The sequence below is a fragment of the Protopterus annectens genome, chromosome 1.part0 (genome assembly GCF_019279795.1).
Source record: "Protopterus annectens isolate FY-2018-M chromosome 1.part0, PAN1.0, whole genome shotgun sequence".
Classification (NCBI taxonomy): domain Eukaryota; kingdom Metazoa; phylum Chordata; order Ceratodontiformes; family Protopteridae; genus Protopterus; species Protopterus annectens.
Genome location: NC_056725.1, coordinates 1,226,221,158 through 1,226,238,396, shown reverse-complemented (window position 1 = coordinate 1,226,238,396; position 17,239 = coordinate 1,226,221,158). Strand labels below are relative to the sequence as shown.

Here is a 17,239-nt window from a genome sequence, read left to right as displayed (position 1 = left end):
CTTCCACATCTTTTTCCTTTAAACTCCTGGAAGAGTGAGTGGATATTACAGAAGGGGACCTGGGTCTCTCCAAAAAGGGAGGGGGGACCCTGGAAGGAAGTGGGTCCACCGAAGGGGAGTATCTTATCCTTGGCAGGAAAATGCAGCTTAAAGGAGTAGCTGGATCGACTGCTTTTTTATTGGACTCAAAAAAAGTCAGATCCAACAAATCTTTCTTTTTCTGCTTCAGGTCTGATGTTGAGGTCATATTGGACAAATCCCTTTTTCTCTGTTTCAAATCAAAAGTTGAGATCTGATTCGATAATTTAGACTTTTTTCTATTAAGATCCAAATAGGAGGTCGGATCAGATTCAGGTCTTTTTCTTGACTGCTCCAAAGCCTTGGAGGAAGAAGTAGAAGGACTCTGAGATGGAGAGTTAAACTTCTTAGATTTTGTTGGTGACAGAGCCTCAGATAAAGCCTCTCCACAAGAGGAAGGAAGCAGCCCTTTTAAAATTAGTCTATTTTTTCTTTCAGTCATAGCTCTGGGATTAAACCCATGACAAACCACAGTCCTCTTGAAGATGAAGAGGACCAAGGCAGTATACAGAAAGTGTGGGCATCAGAAAATTGAATTTTTTGCCCACACTTGAGACATTTTTTTTAACCCAGCCAGGCCTTTCTCTTTCTCTGCCACAGTGGAAACAAGACAGAAAGTTAAAGAGAACCAACATTTTTTTTTTTTTGGAGAATGAGACAGAGAAATACATAAATTACCAAAAATGGTAATAAAAGAGGTTACATAAAGTCTAGAAGTAGGAAAATAATACTAACAGTATTCAACAGTACAAGCTGTATGGAGAAGAAAAGTGATAAAAAAGTTATTTTAACTAGTAAAAGAGATAAAAAGTGAAGCGATAATGTAAGGGTATAAAGAAAACCTCAAATTTTAAAGATTAGTTAAGAAAAGAGATAAACTCACAACTTCAAACACCTATCTGCTTGACAGTAACTGTCACCACATCTTTCATGTAAAGCGGCAAACAAGATCTGAGGTACTTGGGGTTGGTGCATTATCGGTAATGGAGAAGTTTGAGAGTTTTTGATTGACACAAGCTTTAGCAATGGCTGAGTCAGAACCGAGTGATTGGATCTGAACTCCTCAGTTGAGGACAGAATGAAAATTGACAATATTAGATCAGTAGATAGCCTATTTAAGGAGAAAACTTTTAAAGAACTCACTGTTTTACCTAGAAAAAAAAACACCAATAGCTAGAGAGTGAGAGGATCAACCTCTGTGGTGATATGGCAGCACACAAGATCTGAGGTATGTTAGGTTGTTGGGGAATTATGGGTAAAGGGCGGAGCTCAAAGTTTGGATCTGAGGATCTGGAAGAAGTGGCAGAGTTGGAACCAAGTCTGATCTGAAACCCTCATCAGTTGAGGAATGAATTAAAATGACAATATCAGATACAGTGTTAAAACCTGCCACAATACATCCCTCTATGGCACTCCAACAGTTGGTTTTGTCCAGTTTGAAAAGAAGTTGTTAATCCCAACTCTCTGTTGAGCATTATTAAGCCAGCTGGCCACCTAATTTACTGCATAAGGATTTAGTGAAAGCTACTTCAAATAGTCAGTAATTTTCCGATAGAGAATATGAGTAAACAATTCCCACACCAATACCACCCCTACCAAGTCACAAAAGCCTACTAAATTAGAAAAGGCAGGCCTAGTAAAATAGTAATCCATTATTCCTGTGCTCAAGTTAAGAGCAGCCAAACTTCAATTATTACTAAAATCCAGCAGATGGCAGTATTACATTTACTATTTTACCATCTAGGTTTAGAATATCAGTATGTTTGTTATAAACATGAACATTTATAAACATTTATTCTTTCACACCTTGTAAAGTATTTACATTTTAAATATTTTAAATATTTAAAACCTTTTGAAACATGTTTTATTTTGTATATGACCACATTTTACAAGTAAGTGTGGGTTGAATATGGTCATTCATTTGTTTTGTTATACAAAAAGGTTTTTTAATTGTACAACCCCTTTTTTGGATGATTGGTTATCACCCAATTATTCAATTATTTTAATTGAATGAGGTACTATATATTGAGTGAGTGTAGTTGCACTCCTGTTTTGTTTTCTGATGAAGAAGCTCGAAAACGTATTTTCAGTTGTCAGCGTTAAAATTTTCAGGTTGTTTGCAATAAATTGGTTGGACTTCACTCAGCGGTCTTGGCGCCCTTCTACAGTTATGTAAAGAATCTCCATGGCAATACCCAGATTTGCTCTGAGCTGCTGCACAATGGTACCTTCTATACCGAGCCAACAGATTTTGCCAATATACTGGCCGACAGATTTAGTGCCAACTTTACCCCTTCCCCCAAAGGACCAGTCACAATACCAGTAGATTGCCAGGCACCCAGTATTACTGCTACACAGGTTAAAACAGCACTGTCCAAGGCCAAGAATACAGCTTCTATGGGACCTGACAATATTCCTGGCTGTGTTCTACATGAACTTCAGAGTGAACTGGCACCTCACCAGTGTGCCCTGTTCAATCATAGCCTCACCTCAGGCTTTGTCCCTACCGAATGGCGCACTGCTACAGTCATCCCTCTCCACAAAGGAGGAGCGACTACACACCCTAGGAACTATTGCCCCATTAGCCTGAGGAGTCTGATATGCAAAGCTATGGAATGCATCATCATGGACCTAATAAACAAGGATATAAGAATCTCCAAACTCTGGATCCCACACAGTTTGGTTTTGTGAAGGGTAGATCATGCCTGATCAACTTGGTCAACTTCTTTGAGTCAGTCACCAGAGCTGTGGATGAAGGCAAGGTGGTTCATGCAGCCTACCTTGATCTGGCCAAGGCCTTTGATACCATTCCCCACTCAAGAATCATACAAAAACTCACTAAGCTAGGCATCAACCCCTATATCACTAGGTGGGCGGCAAACTGATTCACAGGTAGAAAAAGTGTGAAAGTAGCTGACTCCAAGTCAGACTGCCGACCAGTCATGAGTGGAGTCCCATAGGGTATGGTCCTGGGTCCTCTCCTGTTTGGTATCTACTTCTCTGAAGTCCAGGGCAACATGAAGAGACTCTGGCTGACAAAGTTCGCAGATGATTGAAAGTTGGGAGCTATTAACTCCCCAAGTGATGGTGACATCCTACAGAAAGGCCTCACTGAGACCAACGACTGGTGTCAGAACAGAGGCCTTAAGCTCAATGCCAAAAAAATGTGTCATCATCCCCTTTGGGAAAAACCCAGTTCCCATGAATTACCACATCGATGGTAGTCCACTAAACACAGAAGGCGTTATAAGAGATCTGGGAACACAGGTTGAAAGCAACCTCTCTTTTGACCACCACATTGTCACTGTGGTCAGAAAGTCCTTCTATGTGGCACACCTCATTACTAAGGGTTTTGCATCCAGGAAGAAAGAGGTCATTGTCTCCCTCTACTCTTCCCTCATTAGGCCAATCATCGAGTACAATGCCCCATTTGGCATGTACCTCACTAGACACCTGCAACAACTAAAGAGGCCACAAAAGTACCTCACAAAGAGGAACCTAGGCCTTAAACACTTGTCCTATATGGATAGACTCAAAAAACTCTAACTATTCTCCGTCTCATATCACCTACTTAGAGGCGATCTCTACCTGACTTTCAAAGCCATGTCTGACCCAGCTCTGTTAGAAATGCTACATCTAAAGAAATCCCAATCCATCCACACCACACACTCCAGAGATCTCAACCTCATTACCACAATCAACAGAACATGCTGGAGGGACAGGTTCATAACCCAGAGACTGCCCATGCTATGGAATAGACTTCCCATACATGTCAAGCAGAGCACTTTACTGGCCCTCTTCAAGAGAAATCTTGATGAGTGGATGGGAAATAGAAAATTCACCCCAGGGATCACTCCAGTGGCTTTAATCGACAGAGGCACTGGGAACTAAGGTCGGGTGGCATGATGCCAGGGTAATCCAATGGGCTAGGCTTGTAAAGGCTCCAGGGCCATTAGCCTAGTACACACCTATGAACCTATGAATTGCAGCCACTTTGTTGCATGGGTAAACCTCAAAGATCTGTTACAAAATTAATAAACATATAAATAATAGCCATAGCAATATATTTCAATTCACTACTGACAGAATGATACAGTGAAACCTACTACAGAAACTCACTCACACACACACACACACACACACACACACACACACACACACACACACACACACACAAAAAGCACACAATTTGCAGCCACTTTGCTGTGCAAACCTTAGATGTTGTATTATAATGAATGATTAAGCAACGACATCAATAGTAACAGCAATATATTTCAGTTTGTATGAATATAGTATAAGCCCACACATAAACATGTATAAACATGCGACTACAGACACACCAACACACACAGGATCATGCACTGCCACTTTACAATTAGACATTTATGGTATACGCAGTTATCAAATAAACAAATACAAAATAATAGCTGCAGTAATATATTTCAGCTTCTTGCTGTCATACCTATGCAATGCTGTCCTTTACACAACTCTTACAGATATACATATACAGATGTGGTCCACACTTACAGTCAATTTATTGGCTGCATATACCTTGCATGTCTCACTGTGAGCAAATCAATGAATAACTATATAATCAGCAGCCGCAACAATGTATTTTAGTTTAGTGCTTTCAGATGAATACAGTACAACTCAATGTAATCCATGTGCTTGCATAGACACATGCATACACATATGAGCTTACACACATACACATACACACACACACACACACACACTTACTCAGCAATCAAACAACATACACCTACTTAAAGATGAATGGTAGTAACTACTTAAGTCAGGGGGTGATAACTTAGTCACCAACTGTAGTATTAACTCTTTAACTTGATGGATGTTCTACAAATAGATTTCTGATTCACCTTCAACTGACTAAAATAACTCTTAGCTGGTTGATATAAGGGCTCTTATGGTGCATAAATTGAGTCAAAAATTTGAAGTGAAGAAAGTAACACCAGCAGGCTACCTCTGTAGGAGTCTGACCTGATGAGGAAACTAAGCTGCATATCTCTGTATTTCCTGATTGGTTGTATTTGCATACAGTAGCAGTATGCAGAGATGAGACTGGATGCTAAAAATTATGTGATTTTCCAGTGTTGCAGACAACTACCCCTCCATACATATCTTTTTAGTGTGGAGGTAGCTATGGAGCTTTGCCTCTTAGTTTGAAGAACTGGGTAATTTTTTTTCACTGCACTTCAACCTTTGAGACAGCTGTTCGTCCACAATGGCTATCTACTCCTTGATGGCTGTTTCAGTCTCCATAGCAAAAAGTACTCTTCTACAGCAAACACGACCTCTAAAGCTTTAAAGCTTTCAAGCTTCTGATCTTAGAGACATCATTATACTTTTGACAATGTTCATGAAATGTCTCCAGAAAAGATACAGTCACTGTAAAAATCTTTAGGATTTAGCTCTAAATCACCAAGTGGTGCAAAGGGTAGCACTGCTGCCTCACAGCAAGTAGTTCTTTAGTTCATTTCTCGGCTGGGTGCTTTTTGTGTGGAGTCTGCATGTCATTTTGTGTTTGCATGGGTTTTCTTCAGGTGCTCTGGTTTCCTTTCACATTCCCAAGATATGCAGTAGGTAGACTGGACTCACTAAATTAAGCACTTGTGTCAGCATGTGTGGTATGGAAAAAAAAGACGTCAGCAATGGCAACCCATATGTAAGGAATACTGCAACAGTGAGTTCAGTCTAGACATAATTGGTTACACTGTTCCATGGGTCCTCCTCAAAGACAGTAATTTTAACATACAATTTATCATTTTTAGCATCTCCTTGTTTATCTCTTCCAACTCCCTAGGAATTTATCCAATGCAGCATGTACAAGGATACAAGGATATGTGATACAAAGTAAAAAAAGCACTTTCAACAGTGCAAAAGTAAAAACAAACAATTTTTTACATAGAGCATCCAGTTTTAGAAGCTTTGCCTCTGTGGAAAAGTTAATGGTCACATACCCCCATTTGTATAATTCCATCAGAAGAGAGTACACCATCAAAACTAACTAACTAACTAACTAACTAACTAACTAACTAACTAACTAACTAACTAACTAACTAACTAACTAACTAACTAACCATTCATCACTAAAAAGAGTACATTTTCATCAGTGTGCAATTCTTAGTTAAAAAAAAGAGCCATCTGAGATTTCAAGGCACTATCAAAATTATCTGAACAGAAGGCACACCTTCTCTCATTTCAGATAACAGATTTTCATCCCAGTGTTGTACATCTCAGAGATTTCTATCCCAAAGTTTCAATGAATTTTCTTAAAACATGTATTTAAAATTAACAGTGACATCTAGCAGCCTCTAAAACTTGACAATAAGTATTAGAATATCATATAAATTCACTAGACACCCCATTACTGCAGACTTTTCCTTAAACTGCTAAAAAAGAGTATTTTCTTCTTGGAAAAACAATGTCAGACAAGTAGCTGGCAACAATTCCAACACTGCTGAAAAAGGAAACCAGTTTGGTTTTGTGAAGGGTAGATCATGCCTGCTTAACTTGGTCGACTTCTTTGAGTCAGTCACCAGAGCTGTGGATGAAGGCAAGGTAGTTCATACAGCCTACCTTGACCTGGCCAAGGCTTTTGATATCATACCCCACTCAGGAATCATAGAAAAACTCACTAAGCTTGGCATCAACCCCTATATCACTAGCTGGGTTGCAAACTGGCTCACAGATAGCTATTTTCACAGTGTAGGTTCTGACTCCAAGTCAGATTGCCGACCAGTCATGAGTGGAGTCCCACTGGATTTGGTCCTGGGTCCTCTCCTGTTTGGTATCTACTTCTCTAAAGTCCAAGCCAACACAAAGGGATTCTGGCTGAGAAAAGTTTGCAGGCAATTGCAAGTTGGGAGTTATTATTAACTCCCCAGGTGATGTTGATATCATACAGAATGGCCCCACTGAGACCAACGACTGCTGTCAGAACCATGGCTTTAAGCTCAATGCCAAAAAATGTGTTGTCATCCCCTTTGGGAAAAACCAAGTTCCCATGAATTACCACACTGATGGTAGTCCACTAAACACAGAAGGCATTATAAAAGAACTGGGAACACACGTTGACAGCAACCTCTCTTTTGATCACCACATTGCCACTGTGGTCAGAAAGGCCTTCTAAGTGGCACATCTCTTTACTAAGGGTTTTGCATCCAGCAAGAAAGAGGTCCTTGTCTCCCTCTACTCTTCCCTCATTAGGGCAATCATTGAGTAAAATGCCCCATTTGGCATGTACCTCACTAGACACCTGCAACAACTGGAAAGGCCACAAAAGTACCTCACAAAGAGGATCCTAGGCTGTAAACACTTGTCCTATATGGACAGACTCAAAAAACTCCAACTATTCTCTGTCTCATATCACCTACTTAGAGGCGATCTCTGCCTGACGTACAAAGCCATGTCTGACCCAGCTCTGTTAGAAATGCTACATCTAAAGAAATCCCAATCCCTCCACACTACATGCTCCAGAGACCTCAACCTCATTATTACCACAATTAACAGAACATGCTGGAGGTAAAAGTTCATAACCCAGAGACTGCCCAAGCTATGGAACAGACTTCCCATACATATCAAGCAGAGTACCTCGCTGACCCTCTTCAAGAGAAATCTTGATGAGTGGATGGGAAACAGAAAATTCACCCCGGGGATAACACCAGTGGCTCTACTCGATAGATGCACTGGGAAATAAGGTCGGGTAGCACTATGCCAGGGTAATCCTATGGCTAGGCTTGTAAAGGCCCCAGGGCCATTAGCCTAGTACACACCTATGAACAAATCATAATAAAGCCAGGGACTGGAACAAATTAAAATACTGTAAAAAGTTGGGAGACAAAAGCAAGGTTTGAGTTTCAGAGACAAAGCCCCATATCTGCTAAGATATACTTACGTGTTCCTGTATGAAAATCCCTGGGTTATGTCACAGAAGACATTGATGTTATCAAATTATTCATATCTCAAAGGAATACAAGGACTGCAGCAATAATGTCAGAGAAGTGGAGAGAAAAATAATAATTTTCCATTTTCTGAAATTTCTTGCATGATTTTAAAATATGGTTAGTGTAAGAACTAGAATTAATAAGGCCCAGTCAAAAACAGAAAAAAAAATATGGGCATATGTATTTGAGAATACTACTGCAAAGGAAGTATATTCTTTTAACTAATGAGTCGTTTTAATATTACATTTTGTACAACAATGCTCATTATCAAAATTGCTTCCCAAAAACGTCTTGAGCTTAGACTAAGAGAGAAATCTTTTCACTGAATTCAGCTTTGGGAGGGTGAACTCCCTGGTCACTGTTTTCTGCAGAAAATCACTGCTTTGCCCCCACATGAGTTGGTGCAAGTAGGGAGGGAACTTCCACCCCTGCAAGAAATAAAATGTTTTATCATCAGGATGAGGTTACATCTTTCTGTCTGGCTGTAACCATGTGCAGATGTAATTCAAAAAATCCTAGTAAGCTTTCTATGTTTAGGTATAATCAGGGTCTCTTGCTACAAATTTTGGTACCAAACACTAAACCAGTTATAGAAACATACCTTCAGTTCCAGTTGCATTAGTTACGCTCAACTGAGAAAAAAAATATTAAGCAAGACAAAGCAAAAAAAATCTCATTCTTCTCACAAATACAATAACCAGCCAAGCCTGACAAGCTGGTCTCTCTTAAAAGCACTTTTAAAATAAAGGCACTATTCTGCAAGGAGTAGAATGAATGAATGACAATTTCTGAAGGTGTTAGAAAGAAAGCTTGTTTACCAATCAAACTGAGTTTCAGATGCAATGAATGAATCATTAAGTCTTGTCATCTATAAAGCATTCTAAAGCCTTCTAATGACATTATCACACTACTAATTAAGGGTTTCAGAACAATCGATGTGGGTGGCCTAAATACATCAAAAAGACTGATCTGACAAATATGCTGCAAACATGAATATACATTAATAAAAGGCCCATGATAGAATAAATATTTTCATAATACTTTCAATACGTATAGTACAGTATGCACTAAAAAAGTTGTTAAGCTTTAAATATATGCAAATACCTCAGGATCCAAATTTCTGAAGACATACATTCTGGTCTTCTCCATCATGGCAAACAAATCTGGATTGTCATTTGCCCATTTCATATCCCATACATCTTTACGTTCAAATTTTGGTTGCTCACTTGTGACTTGTTGCCCACTGTTGTCTCTTCTCTCCAAGTCAAAGAAAGTGAGAACTCCAGTAATATCTATAATAGCAAGGCGGCTAGAAAAAATATTTTTCTTTAAACACTAAGTCATTCAACATATGCAACTATAGTTTTCAAGCCCTAAACAAGTTATTGCCAGAATCATCAGATAAAGAAAAGACACACTTTAAATGAATAAAATACTAAACAAACAAACTATAAACAAACAAGCTATAAACAAACTATACAACAGAAGGAAGAAACTGTTGCAGAAAAGAGGAAAATCCCAGGATGCAAAAAACTCCCTCACCAGCCTCAGTAAGAAGCTGAGATCCCTCATAAAATCCTCAAAAGCTAGTTACGAAAATAAAATTGCCAAAGATTCCAAAGACAACCACAAGGCATTCTACAGTTATGTCAAGAATCTAAATGGCAATGCTCAGATCTGCTCTGAGCTACAACAGAATGGCATTAAATATACTGATCCCAAGGATATTGCCAGTATCCTGGCAGATCGATTTAGTGCCAACTTCACCTCCCTCTCACCACCTAAAGAGCCCATCTCAATACCAAAAGATTGCCAAATTCCGATAATCACGGCCACACAGGTAGAAACCACACTCTCCAAAGCAAAGAATACAGCATCCATGGGACCAGATGACATCCCAGGCTGTGTACTACATGAACTACAAAATGAACTGGTACCTCACCTAAGTGTCATGTTTAATCATAGCCTCACCTCAGGCTTCGTGCCCACTGAGTGGCGTACAGCTACAGTGGCGCACAGCTACAGTTATCCCACTCCACAAGGGAGGATCTGCCTTGGATCTCAGGAACTACTGTCCCATCAGTCTGACAAACCTGATCTGCAAGGGCATGGAACGCATTATCATGGAACTTATAAACAAAGACATTGGCAACCTTCAAACACTGGACCCCACCCAGTTTGGGTTTGTGAAGGGCCGATCTTGTCTCCTGAATCTGAATGACTTCTTCGAATCAGTCTCCAGAGCTGTGGACGAGGGTAAGGCAGTCCATACAGCCTATCTGGACCTCGCCAAGGCCTTCGACACCATCCCCCACTCTGGAATCATAGATAAACTTACTAAGCTGGGCATAAATCCCTACATCACTTGATGGGTTGCCAACTGGCTTACTGACAGAACCCAGACTGTAAAAGTAGCCGACTCCAAATCCAGCTCCAGACAAGTGGAGTACCTCAGGGTTCAGTCCTGGGACCACTCTTGTTTGGCATCTACTTCTCTGAAGTACAGGCTAACACTAAGGAACTCTGGCTAACAAAGTTCGCAGATGACTGCAAACTGGGAGCCATTATTGAATCCCCAAATGATGTGGATATTCTACAAAAGGGCCTTACAGAAACAGATGCCTGGTGCCAGAGTCATGGGCTCAAGCTTAATGCCAAGAAATGTATAGTTATCCCCTTTGGAAAAAAACATGTATCTGTGAATTACCACATAGGTGGCAGGACACTAAACATCGAAAGTGTGATGAGAGACTTAAGGGACACAGGTGGACAGTGGTCTCACTTTCGATAACCACATCGCCACAACAGTCAGTAAATCCTTCTATGTGGCACACCTCATCACTAAAGGCTTTTCACCCAGAAAAAAGGAGGTCATTGTCCCACTGTACTCATCCCTCATTAGACCCATTATAGAATATAATGCCCCGTTTGGTATGTACCTCACAAGACATCTGCAACAGCTGGAATGGCCACAAAAAAACCTCACTAAAAGAATCACAGGCCTAAAGCAGATGCCATATGCTGACCATCTAAAAAAACTTCCAACTATACTCTGTGGCATATCGTCTACTCAGAGGCGATCTCTGCTTAACATACAAGGCCATGTCAAACCCTGAGCTGTTGGACATGCTCCACTTAAAGAAATCCCAATCCCTCAGAGCTACACGCTCCAGGGATCTAAACCTTGTCATCACAATGAACAAAACATGCTGGAGGGATAGGTTCCTGACCCCGAGACTCCCCATACTCTGGAATAGACTGCCCATACATGTCAAGTAGAGCGCCTCATTGGCCCTCTTCAAAAGGAACCTTGATGACTGGATGGGAGATAGGAAATTCACCCCAGGGATCATGTCAAGTCACCCTGCTAGACAGGGGTCCAGAGAAGTAAATATTGTGGGAAGAAATATCCAGGGAGTTGTTATGGCTAGACTTGCATAGGCCCTAGGGCCGATAGCCTAGTACCAACCTATGAATCTATAAAAGACTGTCAAGTTAAGCTATACACTACCCATCTCACTGGCATAGTTCCAATCAAAACCAAACTTTGAATTCTTATTATTCCTTGACTAAATCTTCCTCTTATTAGTTATATGCTCTTTCATTTACAAAAGCAGTTTTATACTCACCCTATCAGCTGATCTATAAGAAGGGCACAAAGACAAATAAACAAGAACATAAAATTATTCGCATGACAGACTTGCAGAAAAATCCTGTCATGGATGCAGAATGGAGAGGATGTATGCATAAAGGGGGAAAATGGGAAGGTAATAAAAACCCACTGAAAAAGGCTTCCTTAACAATCATCTAATATGGTGAGCAAATCTGATTACCTTAAAAGGAACTGTATTAACAATAATTCATTGAAAATCCCTGGCACTTTGGCATCGTATCCACAAACCAATATGCAAAAACAACTCTAAAATACCAGAGAATAAAGGAATCACAGCCTTGTAAAAAGTAAGGTGATACTGTTTTTAAGAATTTTCCAAGAATTTCTGCATTTATTTCCAAGATGGCTGCTGACTAAGCCACATAACAATTAGAGTTCTCCCAGCATGCAAACTGAGAAACTATTAAAAAGCCACTAAAAGTTAACAGCTATAGTAAAATTAGGTTACTGGCTAGTAATTACATTGTCTGGATCCCCACAAAGAAGAAATTTGGAAAAAGTAATGGAAAATTGACCAGAAAAGAGAAAGCTTTGTCTGGGAAGAACCTCACAGATGTTCAGCAAAAACAGTTCAGGTTGCAGCTTTTGTACACAAAATGGCTTCCTGTAATTTGGAGAAAAACTGAAATTAATGCAATGAGAGGTGTTTACAATAAGTGGATCACAGGGAAAATATATAAAGTCAAATGACAAAAGGCTGGAAAGTAGAACAACCTTTAAGTAGTCACTCAGCAGAGATCATTAAAAATTGCAGAAAACTGAGACTGAAATGAAGGAACGAATGGCTGAACATGAAGCTTCCAAAGAAAAAAATTGTTTCTAAAAATATGAAGTTAGAAAACACAGCAAGCAGAGAAAACTTGCGATATCTTTGTTATAACAGAGAAACTGGGAGGAATGGACAGCAGTAGTTTCATGAAAATACAAATAAACAATGGATGTGAATTCCATAACATTTGTTAACTGATAAGGCACAACATGTACATGCTCCAAGTCTGACATCTAAGACCTGCATTAATAAAGATGCAATCATATCAGCAGAAAGAGCTGCTATGGAAAAAAAATCTGTGGCAACAAAAAAGTATTACAAACAGGGGACACCAAGGTATTTGTGGAAAACGATCACTTGCTATACTCCTGGCAAAAGAGAAGCAGACTTATCCCAGCAATCAGGGAATATCAGGAGACAATTCTGAGATTCAAGTTGCTATATCCAGCTGTCTCCAAAATATCAAAATATATTTTTTCCCTGGAGGATCAGAGATGTTTTCGTAAGCAGAACAATCTATGGCAGAAAACAAACTTTAGTCAACAAAGAGCAAGCCAGGAAGACAAAGGGAAATCTGCTTCTCAGTCCTCTGTCAGTAAGAAAGCAGAAATTGAGACTTTTGTCAGTGAAACCTTTTCTGCTGTCCCAAAGGAAAATGTCCGAATGACAAAAAAAGCCCATGAGCTGACTAGAAGAATCAGGAATACACTGATCTCAAATCAAAGACTAGTGACAGAAAACTGTGATGATACGGAAGAAGACAGCAAAAATGTGAATTTAGTGAATATGTTGGAAAACTGTAGAGCATAAATCCAACTAGCTATAGTTTAAATATTTGAAAAGTGGTTCAGCAAGAAGGGGAAGAAAAAGAATTGAAGTTCATTGACTGAAAAATTGGTGGGAGAAAGGACAGATGAATAAACTGAACATACCATAACAGTAAATGTTCAAATGATCACTGCTGCAGTAGCCTTAGCTACATGGGTTATATATATCCTGCCACTGATATAACAGCCAGCCAGTTTCCAATAATTCAGGGCACCTTCCATTCACCCAAATGTCAGGTGGCTCTAGCTGACTTAACTAAAAGACAAGCTGTGGCAAAAAGCCAACAAGAGCTCTCCAGCCAGCAGAGAGAGGGAGGTTGAGCCCTAAAAGAACAAAGTTAAAAGCAACAAAAAATAAATGTCACACCCTGGCATAAAAACACACCAAAAACAAAGAGGGTGGAGGAAGGGAGTGGCTACTGCAGCAGTGATCATTCGAACATTTACTGTTATGCTAAGTTCAACTTATACAACTGCACTATGTTTACCACATTGATCACTGCTGCAGTAGCCTTAGCTATATGGGTAAATTACTTTAGCTAACTACATTTGGGAGATGGAAGGAGAACAGTCAAGGAACCCCTGGAGAATGATCTTAGCAAAGCTTGATCCTGACCTAGAGACAAAATCAAGCTTAAAGTGCATTGCAAAATTATGTACAGAGGACCAAGTAGCAGCTTCTAGAATCTAACGCTTTCCAAAAAGCTATAGATGAAGCCAAGGCACTGTGATGCTGCTCTCCACCCACCTCTTACATATTGTTGCTTAAGCCACACCCCATCACAAAGCTACTCTTCCCCATGCCACCACTATTACATGACAGAGCAATAAAACAAAAACAGACAGTTACCTCAAATGTACATTTGCCCTTGGTTTTTACCCCAAATGTATATTTGTCCTTGGTTTAAAAGGACATTTAGCAGTTTCCCATTTTCACTGCAGTATACTTTTTCCCCAGCAGAGCTGTATCTGGACACTCACAAATGCCTTTTAATACATTGTACTATAGCCTCCGCATAATCTAATAAATAAGTTACATAAGACTAGGTTTTAGTAGCAGTGCTGCAGTGTGAGATGCCTGATACCTCCCTCCACTAAACCTATCCCAAGACTCTTCAGATGAATGCTATTTGTTCTACAGTGCTGATGCTCTTAGTTTACATGTCTCACTTTTAGCAGTTAATACTTTAAGCTAGGAAAAGAAATAAGGAACTGATGGAGGTAAAATATTGTTGTCCTGCCTGAAAGGGAAATTAACCATGTTATGTCTAGTATATCATTTAGAAATGGAAAATTCAAATGTTATCCTTGACGACATCATAATAAATTTAAGATGTTCGTCGTCTCCCATTGCTGCAGTCCTGACAAATGGGTACTCCGCTGCCCACCATCGGCCCGAATACCAAAGGGCTAGATCCGGCGTCGGTCACAGGCGCCTGAGACTGACGTAAGTACTTGTCAGTACAAATGTGCATGACCGACGCCATAACCTCAGTCTTTCTTGTCGCATGGTCCTCAGCAGAAGCAGTTTTTGCAAGTGCCGTTTGGCGTTCTGGAACTGTCGGTTTTCGAGTTTCAGACCGGATACCAAGTTGGCTAAGTACCCTGTTGGGAACATTTTTTGTCTTTTTCTTGCCTCAGTATTGCCGGATGTCAGAAAAAGTTAATAACTGTATTTCTTGTGGGAAACAGATTCCTCATAGGGATTACCATTCACTCTGCATTCCTTGTTTAGGGCCTGAGCACGACGTTGTTGGGTGTCGCTTTTGTGCTACTTTTAACAAGCGTACTATCAAACGTCGGTTGGACTGTGCTAGGCTAGTGTTTGGTAAACGTTGTAATTATAACATGCCGTCGGATTCTCCGACGACTGGTTCTTCTAAGAAGCGCAAAGATAAGTCTTTGCGGTCCAGACAGGGTGAGGCGTCCACTCCGGATGTCGGTTCTGTGGAACCACTGACTGCTTCAGTGGCTCATTCTGACAGTTTACCAGTGTGTCTAGGGGAGCCTTTGTTACTGCAGGAAGTGGCTTCTCCTGTGTTAGGCCAGGCTGAGGGTGCTTCTTTGTTGTCAGTGGCTTCCTCCCCTCATAGGGTAGTTGGACCTCCTCCTTCTCAAGGCAAAGGCCATTCTAAATCTAAGTCTATCCCTGCTGGTGCTAATCCCCAGGGTCCAGCTCCTAGGAAGCACATGTTAAAGATGGCTGAAGATTTGATTACTTTAATTAGGGGTTCCATGCCCCCCCCTGTGAAGAGGCCCAGGATAGACACAGAGTTGGAGGGTCTGGTTCAGTCTCCCAATGAGTCAGATTCCTCTGTGGAAGAGCTTCAGGATTTCCCTCCCTATTCTGATTCGGAGGCTGAGGACGCTACTCCCTCTGCGTCCCCTCCAGAAAATTTTTCTTTCTCTGAAACTTTGCATTCCATGAGGGAACATTTCCAGTGGGATGGCCAGGATTATTCTGATTCTTGTAAAAGGCTGAGAGAATTCTTGTTTTTGCCTCAGCACAGGCCTTTGGCTATTCCCCCTGTACTGGATGTTGTTCAGGATGTATTTTCTGAGGCTGCCCTTAACCCAGATTCTCTGCCCCCTGCCCCAGTTAAACCGGATAGATACTACAGGGTTCCGGAAGTGCACAAGTACTTGTATAAGAGTCCTAGGGCTGATCCAGAAACTATTTCTCAAGGCCCCAAAGGTGTTAAGGCTTCTGTGGTTAAGAATCCAGTTCCTCTGGACAAAGATGCTAGGGCCCTGGATAGGTGGGGTAAAAAGCTGTATACCTCTTCTACTTTGGCTATGAGAGCTTTAAATTGTCAATTTCATATGCTCAGGTATCAGAATTATTTGCTAAGTCAATTGAAATGTAAAGTGGATGCTTTGTCTGAAGGTGTTGACTGTAAGGAGCTTCAGGATTTAGTGCATGCTTCAGACCAGGTTGGTAAGCATTCTTTGCAGTGTGGTTTTGATGCTTTACAAGCTTCTTCCAGGGTGGCTGCTACTAGTTCTGTTGTTCGCAGACATGCCTGGCTTAGAGATCAGTCCTTGTCAGAACATGTTAAGGCTCGCATTATGGATGCTCCTTTGCAATCTGATGTTCTTTTTGGCCCTCCAGTGGAATCAGTTTTGAAAAAAATGGAGGAAAAAGCTAAGTCTATGCAGACGGTAAAGGACTTCTTACAGGTTCAGCCCCCTAAGTTCAGTAGGAATTGGCCTGCTAGGGGATGGTCTTTTCCCTCTTCGGATTTTCATTCTAGGGGCAGGTCGAGGCGTGGTAGGGGTAGGGCTTCCTCTCAGGGCCCTGTTACTTCTAGGCCTTTGAATTATTTTACCCCTTCTGCTGGGGTGGGCAGGGGTCAGTCCTTTCGGAAGCAGTCCCACTGACCTGTGTCTTCAGCTGCCGGACTCTGCTTTGCTGGCAGCTCCTCTAGGAGGAAAACTGGGACTTTTCAAAGGGAATTGGCATTTGGTTACCCAGGACAAATGGGTATTGGACATTATAACTCGAGGCTACAAGTTTTATTTTCACACATTCCCTCCTTTCAAAGGTATGCCGGATGTGCCTCATCAGCAAAGACTGGAAGCGCAGGCACAGATTTTTTCTCTGCTCCGGTTGGGAGCAATACAGGCAGTTCCTTCTGTGGACAGGGGCACGGGGTTTTATTCCCGTCTTTTCTTAGTGCCAAAGAAGGGAAATACTTGGAGGCCCATTCTGGATTTATCCATTCTAAACACCTTTCTGGAAATTCCGAAATTCAAGATGTTGACACTGCAGCAGCTGTTGCCTATGCTAGGCAGAGATCACTGGATGGTGACTTTGGATCTCAAAGAGGCCTATCTTCACATTCCTATCAGGCCCAGTTGCAGGAAATTCCTGAGGTTTCGGACTGGGAATTTGCATTATCAGTTCTCTGCATTGCCCTTTGGCTTT

General features: G+C 40.9%; 1 protein-coding gene across 1 annotated transcript in view; it reads right to left on the bottom strand.

Moving 5' to 3' along the window:
* Nucleotides 1-17,239, bottom strand: part of WDR35 (WD repeat domain 35) — a 2,872,164-nt gene that overhangs the window by 1,282,126 nt on the left and 1,572,799 nt on the right. Inside the window, exon 17 of the mRNA XM_044065775.1 lies at nt 9,147-9,351. Within this exon, the coding sequence (XP_043921710.1) occupies nt 9,147-9,351 (205 nt within the window). The remainder of the gene's footprint in view (nt 1-9,146; nt 9,352-17,239) is intronic.